The 9,852-nt window shown below is 42.4% G+C and overlaps 1 protein-coding gene across 1 annotated transcript in view; it reads right to left on the reverse strand.

Moving 5' to 3' along the window:
• LOC144506081 (suppressor of tumorigenicity 14 protein homolog) overlaps positions 1–9,420 on the reverse strand; it is a 116,514-nt gene extending 107,094 nt beyond the window's left edge. Inside the window, exons 1-3 of the mRNA XM_078231897.1 lie at positions 9,349–9,420; positions 4,098–4,160; positions 17–89 (exon numbers count right to left, since the gene is read on the reverse strand). Of these exons, the coding sequence (XP_078088023.1) occupies positions 17–89; positions 4,098–4,160; positions 9,349–9,420 (208 nt within the window). The remainder of the gene's footprint in view (positions 1–16; positions 90–4,097; positions 4,161–9,348) is intronic.
• Positions 9,421–9,852: the final 432 nt, after the last annotated feature.

The following is a 9,852-nucleotide window of genomic DNA, read 5'->3' on the forward strand; positions in this document are numbered from 1 at the left end:
TCTTGCCTTATCTTACCAGCTCGCCTTGCCGATGAACCAGCATGGTGAGCCGGTAAGATCGCGCCCATTTTCTTCTGCGCAATCATGGCCTGAAGCACAGAAAAAATCCAATTAGCGTATGTGCAGCAATTTTCTAGCTGGTCCATGCATAGGAGGCCTGAGGGTTATCAGAAGTCACAGTGTCCAACCTTCAACTAAAGATGGTGAGTTTGGGTTTCTAAATATTGATGTTGAAAGAGACCTAGGCGTACTTGTTCAAGGTATGCAGTATGCAAAGGGAGCAAGCACGGTGGCCTTTAATGCAAAGGGGCTAGAGTATAACAATAAGGACATCTTATAGCAATTATCATCATCGCGGCAGTCTGTTGTTTCAAGGATGATGACTATTCAGTTTTGTGGTTTATGCATGGGCCTTCAAGTGCTTGAACAGGTCGTTTCTTGACCTTCCGAATTTTGGGCACATGAGGTAGCACTCCCATGAGTTCATGGGATCCAGAGTACAGGATATTCTTCCTTTTCTGCCATCAGTAAGACTTTGGAACTCAAAATGCGATGCACCCTGATGGACAAGTTTTTGCCATATTGAACGATTAATAACAGGAGCTTGCTCTGGGGAGCCCCTAGTCATTAAAGGTCAATGCTGCCAAACTTCAAAGAGCACTTTGAGTTTCCTTTGTCTTCCCCTAGAACCTTGACCACTTGAGAGTTAAGAAAAACAGCACCTGGAAGGGATGACAATTTTCAGCCAACCAGTCACAATGTCCAGTCCAGTGTTAGACACTGAATGCCTATCGAGCTGGCTTTAAGAAAGACACTAGTGTCTGTTCAATGGACCTTCTACTGAATCCACAAACCATCCTGCGATTCTGTGATGTGGTGGAGGTATCGCTAATGGAATTTCTCTTATGTGTCCAGGTGTGACCACAGTACAGGGCTGAGGTGACAATAACTGCTCTGTAAACTAAGACTTTCAATGACATGTGAAGATCTTTGTTGTTCAATACTTGTTGCCCTAGTTTGTAGAAGACTGTGTTGAAGTAGTTGATCCAGTGTTCGATCTCCCCATCAATGGTGACCTTTCGAGAGAGGTGGCTGCCAAAGTATCCGAAGTGTTCAACATATATAGGAGGTGGAATATTTGACTGACCTGCTGTGGGTTGAAATAAAGGTATTGTTTTGGCAACATTCAAAGGCAGGCCAAGTTTCTTGTATGCAAAATTAAAAATGCTGAGAGTGACTTGTAAATCTGGTGCAGAGTGGCCAGCAACACTGCAGTCATTCACAATCTATAGATCTTGGCTGGGATTCTCCCAAAAGAATTCTAAGTGCCGAATTTGTGTAAAAATGCAACTTTTTAAAGTGGAATTTTCAAAATGTATTTCCTACACTCTGTGCATTGCAGAGTGCCTCAGGGAGATTCATGCTGAAATTCAGGGGGGTGGCCTATTCCCACTAGAGAGGCTGGCAACATAGTGCTGAGCGGGCCACTGTGCATGCGCCGATCTGTCCTAAGGCGGCACCCCCCCCTTTACTCCCAACCTCCTGGGGGCCTCCATGGGCTCCCTTCATTCCAGCAGGCTCAGGCCGCCAGCTCCCTATTAGTGGGGAGCAGTTGTAAACCCCACTGGAGTGAACCACTCCTGGCTGGGTGGGGGTGGAGGAGGCTAGCTGGTCCTGAAACTTCAGTCTTTGCCTGCTGTTAAGATTTAAATCGCGATTATAATACTTAAATGAGCTCCACGCCAGAAATCCAGGCCCCAGAAAGAACATCCTCTTGTGAACAAAGGGGATGTTGTCCATTTGACCTGGGTCTATTGATGGTCCTGATGGCTTCAAAAAAGCTTTGCGTGTCATGATGGTCAGCATATTCTTGGTTCGCACAGGGTTCTCGTCCACCACCAATTCTTTATTTTCTGGGTATGTTTCTGGGTGTCAGTCTTGAGTTGATTGACTGCAGTCTTCTTGACTTGCAAACTTGAGCTGTACTGCCAGTCAATAGAGGCTGCTCATTTTTGTTCCAAGAAGTCACATATTTGAGCATCATTTTTCTCAAAGAGGGAAGTTCATTAAATGGACTAAATGCACTGTTATTTTATATTTTATATGGGCTGACTTACATTCAGCATTAAAGAGTGGGTAACTCAGAAAATGGGCAGTATGGCATTACCAATCTCATCAATGGCTTACTTAGAAACCACAGAAACCCAACAATTCAGACCGACAACAATCCCATGCAGACCCTATCCCCATCAACCCACATATTTACCCCATTAATCCCTCTAACCTACACATCCCGGGACACTAAGGGACAATTTAGCATGGCCAATCAACCTAACACTTTGGAGTGTGGGAGGAAACCGGAGCACCTGGAGGAAACCCATGCAGACACGGGGAAAATGCTCCAAGTCGAGAATCGAACTCAGGTCCCTGGAGCTGTGAGGCAGCAGTACTAACCACTGTGTCACCGTGCCACTCCTTAAACATGCTTTCCCATTTTATGCTTTCCCCTCTTAGGGGAAGAAATTTCAGAAAATCAGGAAAGTGTAAAAAGTGGTCAGAATCTGGCATCATGGGTCCCTCATCCAATGTACCCATTTGAGCCACCTACAAATCCTGTATTCCAGCTTATGCACATAAATATGTCTTCTGTGGCACAGCTGGCTCCACACTTGTCTCAGATTGCCAAGGTTTTATGTTTAAGTCCCACCTCAGGGCTTAAGCACAAAAATTAAGGTTGACACGCCAGTGGACATTCCACTAAGGAAGAATCACACTGTTGAAGGTGCTGTCGTATGAATGACACGTTAAACCAAGGCCCCATCTTCCTGCGCTGGTGGGTGTAAAGGACCCCATGTCACTACTGCAAAGTGGTGCAGGGGAGTTATCTCTGGTGACCTGGCCAATATTTATCCCTTAATCAACGTCACAAAAAGAGAGATAGTTGGTCATAACACATTGCTGTTCATGGGAATTTGTTGAGTGCACATTAGCTGCTATCTTTCCCACATTACAACAGTGACTACACTTCAAAATGTACATCACTGGGTCTATGGCATTTTGCTTCATCCAATGGCCATGACAAGTGCTATATAAATGTTTTCTTTTTTTATACACCTCCAACCACAATGCAACAAATAGAAACACTATGGTTAAGCTTAGAATGACTAAATTAAGACAAACTAGTGGAAAAACACCAGAATTTCTGGAGGGAAAAGTTCCCCAAGTAAAACTGGACCTTCCTGGCTAAATGGTTCAACTACGTACTGGATAAACACATTGATCTATCCAGTGGAAGGCCAATTGAACATTCTGTTTATCTTTCATCTCATCTTACAGTACACATTTTACCAGCCAGCAAACTAGATCATAAAACCTTCTCATTACTCCTACTGAAAGTAATGAACAAACTCATCTATTCAGCAACCCATTTTAACTTTCTTTCCTCCTTTCATGTTCTATACATACCTCCAAAAACATTCAAAATTAGTTAAAATACTTCTGCATGTCAGCTGTGAAACAGCTTCCCAGATTTCCCAAATGTTTATGGAGCTATAAATTACTCCCGTGATTCAAATATCATGGTTAAATTCAACACTTTACTTACAAACAAAGTACCATAAAATGGCTGCTCCGCCTCCAAATATGACCAATAGTAAAAGCACTACCAACATAATTTTTGTTGGATCGCATCTCTTCTCAGATTTGTTCTGGAGGGTAATTCCTGGTTGTCTGTAAAGCTGTGCTGATTGTGCTGGGACTCCTGGATTCAAAGCTTCATGGCACAATGGTGGGTATTGTGCTGGTGAGTGTTGGCTCATTGACCAGTCTGGTGTGGTTTGAGCCGCGGGATGTGTCTGAAAATTATTGTACAACATATGTTATTCAAATGCTACAACAACTAACCTTTTGAAGATAATATGAAGCTAATTTTGTTTTATTCAGAGATTGGAAAAAGCATGATCCTTTATTTATTAAAATCCTTACTGTGTTGATTGATAAGTGACAAATGATGTACAGCATAAAATTGATGTGCAGCACAAACGTGATGGAAATTTAATACATCAATGGTTAAAAGTTACAGTACACATATTACATACCAAAATATCCAGATTAAAGACAATTAATTTGCTGTTATTTGCCTGTATTGCATTACTTAGGTCCTGGAAAGGAGTGATAAACAAAGTTACATCTATTGGGTTGAATTTTCTTACACTGATTGGTTAATAGTAGGGTTGGACTTCTATCTATGTGACTCACACAGATAACCTTTCAGCTTTAATCTGGGAATCCCTAATTTTGTAAGCAGCGTCGATTAGAAGTTAACAATATGCCTCTCTCCAATGTGGTGCTATTGATGGAACTCCTCTACATGAGGAACTCTGTACATCAGATTGTCCATTGTCCACTGGAAAGTCACGGCGGAAATCCCAAAAACCAGTCAACTCTATTTGAACAAACTCTTGTGGGCGTTGATTTTGACATACTCTTGAATTTTCCTTTAACAAAAGCTACTGGTACGTGTGGCTCATGTTGAGTTTTAAGAACATCGTGTCTCCTGTAAGGGTTGAAAACAGATCTTCCACCTACCGCAGCAGGTAAGCATCCAGTTTGGAGGCCTGGTTAATGGTAAATTTTTAACCCTCTATATGCGCATTGTGCCATTACTTTTAAGAGCAGGAACAAAGAAGCTGCCCAAAGTGAGAGCTTGAATGGGCTTAATGATTCCAAGCATATGCTCCAACTCATCCTCCACTTTGCCTTTCATGGCTTAGGGCACTGTCCTAGGCTTGAAAAAGTGAGTAGCCGGAGGATCTACAAACAACTTAACTGTAGTGCCACACAATGTACCCAGTTCATCTTTGAAAACCTCAGGATATCTCTAAATGACATTCTCTGTCACTTGTGTGTGCTTAATCCTTCTGAAGCACTCTGTGAAGCACAGTGTGTTGGAGATTCATTCATGTAAGTACGCCCAAAAAATGGGTGAGAAAATCTCTCGCTTTCCCATCCATTGGGCACTTCCTTTTTTTTGGGAGAACCCCGGCCATTATTTTGAGGAGGTGCAGAGGAGTTATTCCCAGTGTCCTGGCCAATATTTATCTCTCAACCAACTCTTAGCAAAGATTACCTGGTTATTACTGCAGTCTGAAGGAACTTGCCATGCACAAATTTCCTACATCGCAACAGCAACTCAAAAGCTTACTTTTCAAATTTCCTTTTAAACTATATTATCGTCTCTGCCTGATGATGACTTATGGCAAAGCACTTGATATTTGTTTAACTCCGTGTGAAAGAAAAATCTTCCTCTTTCATCCCTTCAGTGATGAGCCTGAGTCTCATTATTACCAACTCGACAAAGTGTTGAAATAATCTTTCACTATTTAACTGTTCCAAGTTTTTCACAATTTTGGAATCCTCCATAAGAAACCCATTACAAACGCACTTTATATGTCTTGAATATTTTCTTTTCCAGGTTGTGAAAGCCAATGCTTTATTTACCTTTGTATTGTATTATTCGCTTTGTATTGTATGATTCGCTTTTAGTCATGGAACCATGCTTTTATTAAAGAAACTGAACTAGATAATAGCCACTCGGAAACGTGTGAATGAGCCATCTTCCTACCTCAAGATATTGTAATCAGACCTATTACTGGGCATGCTCCTGGAGACACTCCTCCCTTGCTGAGGGCAGGATATGACTACCCATGTGGGGTTGGTCCTGGATGGCCATGGTGGTATTAATAACACAATTGAAGGTATTGCCTTATATGCCAAGGGCCAGGGTCAGGAAGGTGTATAAAGACACAGGCCTCAAGGATATTGCTACTGCTGTCAGTAGAATGGTCTGTTCAACCAGTTCGCAGTCGCCCCCGGAGGTCTGTCGAAGGGCTGACCACTTGGACCCTAGCTTATGGGATTCCTAATGTCAGTGTCATTATGTACTATTGCTTCAAGATTTAATAAAGGTGTTTCACATTTAGTGAAACAGTATCCAAGTCGACATGTGCTATTGATATCAAGAGTAAAGACAACAGCCTTTAGACCAGAGAAAGGGGGAGTTTTAGAGGTGGCAGAGGCAGAGGCAGGACTCTGAAGAATCTTCAAGAGGTGCCCTATACTGCATACCAAACTCCAACTATAGATTAAGCAATGCTTGGTAGAAATCCAACATCAAATTATTGCTTATATATTCACTGCACCAGAAAGCAAATTCAGAATCATATTTGACTTATTCTGTTTCTTCCCTGCACTTCCACTTTTAAGGATTTATATGTATCTACATTGAATTGTTTTAGCCATATGTTTGTCCACCTGTTAACTCATTTACTCCTGAACTCCCTTTCACTATTGTTTATATGCCAAAATGGGAATGAAATACAAAAAACTGTCCTTCCGGGTCTGGCACTGTGAATGGTTCAGGTCAACTTTTCAAGTATATATGCAGTTGGTTGCATATCTACATTGAACATGTGAAGACAAGAAAACAACATAAGAAATAGGAGCCTCAGTAGATAATTTGGCCCCTTGAACCTCTTCTGTCATTCTGTCATTCAGACATTTTCTATGTTTCTATGAAATTAGATATAGCTCTTGGGGCTAAAGGGATATGGGAGGAAGGGGGATCAGAATATTGAATTCGATGATCAGCCATGGTCAAAATGAATGGTAGAGCAGGCTCGAAGGGCCAAATGGCCTACTCTGCTTCTAGTTTCTATGTTTCTAATAAAATCATTGCTGATTGGACTGTGGCCTTAACCCCACATTCTTACCTGCATTGCATCACCACCCCATTACCCTTTACTCCCTTGCAGATATTTTCAAATGAATGTAGCTTATTCCATCAACATAATGGTAAAGTTTAATAACTGGTGGAGAGGATTGTGGAATTGTAGCTTCAGCAGTTTAAATCATCTTGATTATAATTTGCCCCTTTTATAGACATGATGCACATTGTAAGACTTTAAATATTCCCCCTATTTTTATGAGGAAAGGCTGGACAGGTTAGGCTTGTATCCACTGTAATTTAAAAAGAGTAAGAGGAAACTTGATTGAAATGTACAAGAGCTTGATGGGCCTTGACAGGGTGGATGTTGAGAGGATGTTTCCTCTTGTGGGAGAATTTAGAATTAGGGCATCACTATTTAAAAATAAGGGTCCACCCAGTTAAAACGGAGATGAGGCATTTTTTTCACTGAGGCTTGTGAGTCTTTGGAACTCTCTTCCTGAAAAGGCAGTGGTTATTGGAAATATATTCAGACATTGAAGGGATGACAGTGAAGTTGTATGCTCACTTAATTTCATCCCTCTACCACACACACACACACACACACGCACGCACGCGCACACACACACACAAACACACACACACACACACACACACACACTCACTCACTCTAGGCTTAATAAATAATCTTCTGGATTTCCCCCCTTAACATTTTTTAAAGTTTATTTATTAACGTCACAAGTAGGCTTACATTCACACTGCAATTAACCTATTGTGAAAATCCCCTAGTCGCCACACTCCAGCGCCTGTTCGGGTACACTGAGGGAGAATTTAGTATGGCCAACGCAACTAACCAGCACGTCTTTCGGACTGTGGGAGGAAACCAGAACACCCAGAAGAAATCATCACAGACACGGGGAGAACGTGCAGACTCCATTCAGAGAATCGGTGCACACTCCACGGATCAAATGGCCATCTTCTGCACAGTAGAGATTCTATAATTCTAGAGGGAATCTGTATCCTTATTCTTTCATGGGATTTGGAAGTTGCTGGCTGGGCCAGCATTTGTTACCCATCACTAATTGTCCTTGAACTCAGTGGCTTGCTAGGCTATTTCAGAGAACAGATGAGAGTTAACCGCATTAGTGTGGGTATGGAGTCACACGTAGGCCTGACCAGGTTTCCTTCCCGAAAGGGCATTTGTGAACCAGAGAGTGTTTTACAATTCTATTCTAATAATAAAAGGATTAAGGGGATATGGGGAACAGGTGGGGAACTGGATTTGAGACCAGGGAGAGATCAGCCATGATCTGATTGAATAGTGGAGCAGGCTCGAAGGGCTGATTTTGCCTATTTGTGCTCCTGATTCCTACGTTCGTAACAATTGATAATAGTTTTACTCCTGTCTTATATTTCAGATTGATTAATTGTGTTAGATAGATAGATACCCGACAGTGCAGAAAGAGGCCCTTTGGCCCATTGAGTCTGCACCGACCACAATCCCACCCAAGCCCTATCCCCATATCCCTACATATTTTACCCACTAATCCCTCTAACCTACATATCTCAGGACACTAAGGGGCAATTTTAGCATGGCCAATCAACCTAACCTGCACATCTTTGGACTGTGGGAGGAAACCGGAGCACCCGGAGGAAACCCACGCAGACACGAGGAGAATGTGCAAACTCCACACAGACAGTGACCCAAGTCGGGAATCGAACCCAGGTCCCTGGAGCTGTGAAGCAGCAGTGCTCACCACTGTGCTACCGTGTCGCCCATGTTGAAATTTCATCCACAGCCATGGTGAGATTTGGTAGTAGCCTGGGCCTCTGGCTACTAGTTACCACTATGTCACCGCCTCCCCAAATATATAGTGAGTTTCTGTTTGGATATTTGTAACTTTTTATTTAATTTCTCAGTAAATTCTCAAAGTACATTTTATACTTCAACAGGCAAGGGGACACACCAAAAACAAGTTTAATCTTCATTCAAGGTAATAATTAGTACTTTATTTTTAGTGGCTCTGTAGTGAAAAAAGACATGAAAATGGTTTTGGCAATTTTGTAGAATGTCAGGTTCATTAAAGTGAAGCAGCTGACCATGCTATTTATTACCTTTATGACACTAGAAACCATTGCCTATACACGAACTTACCACCTAAGAATATACTGGAGTTGCCCAGGAATTTTTAGCTGATTTACCAAAGCTGTTACTCGGCAACTTCTGCTTCAATGTCAAGGGTGGATTTGAACCGGACAATTGATGGTTTCTGTGCGAGTTTCAGATGCGACGGAAAACAAAAGAAGCGTGAATAAAAAGTCCTCCAAAGGCGACCCAGAAACGTGAGACAAACAACTCTCGCAGGTGCTTTCAAGAAGTGAGCATGTTACTTTGACACTCTGCGGCGGTGTTCAAGTCATTGCAGTATTATTCCAATTTAATCTGAATACCCCAAAACATTTTTGGCTGTAAAATGATCATAACTAAAGCTCAAAGGTACAAGGATCAATTGAACATTCTAAAATGCAATTTGGTCAGTAAGCAGACTTGTGCATATTTGACATCGAACTTTTCCACACGGGTAGAAGGAACATTTTTTTCTCATGAAATTCCTTTCACTCACCTGGCTGCTGCTGACAGTGGCGAGGAAGTCAGACTGCAAGGTTTGATTGCAGGGAACAGCTTCTCTTTTCATTTTTTTGCCGACCTTTCTCAATGCAGGGAACAAATCGCTTTCCCTTTATTTGTTTTATTACATTGCTTTGCGAATCACCGAAAAGTGTGAGCGGGAATTGTTGGTTGATTCCTCCTCCTCTTGGCTGTTGATGTTTGAAGAGGTTCGGGTTACGAGAAGAAGCACATCCTGGAGAGTGGAAAGGGTGCTTGCTGCAGGTTTTTCTTTTGTTTCCCGGTGGGGAAGGAGTCGCTGTTGAGATTGGCACGCCACTCCTCGGCAGCGAGGGAACAGTGAGTGCCAATCCTCAGCAAAACCAAAGCAGAAAGGCAGCTTTGTTGAGGAATTCTCTTTTGGGTGCGCTGGGGTCAGTCGGAATGGGACATATGCCTGCAAGGGAAGCAGTCCCGAGGAACAACCCAGGGCGGACCCAACAACCAACTCCTCCCTCCT

Source organism: Mustelus asterias, chromosome 17 (genome assembly GCF_964213995.1).
Source record: "Mustelus asterias chromosome 17, sMusAst1.hap1.1, whole genome shotgun sequence".
NCBI lineage: Eukaryota > Metazoa > Chordata > Chondrichthyes > Carcharhiniformes > Triakidae > Mustelus > Mustelus asterias.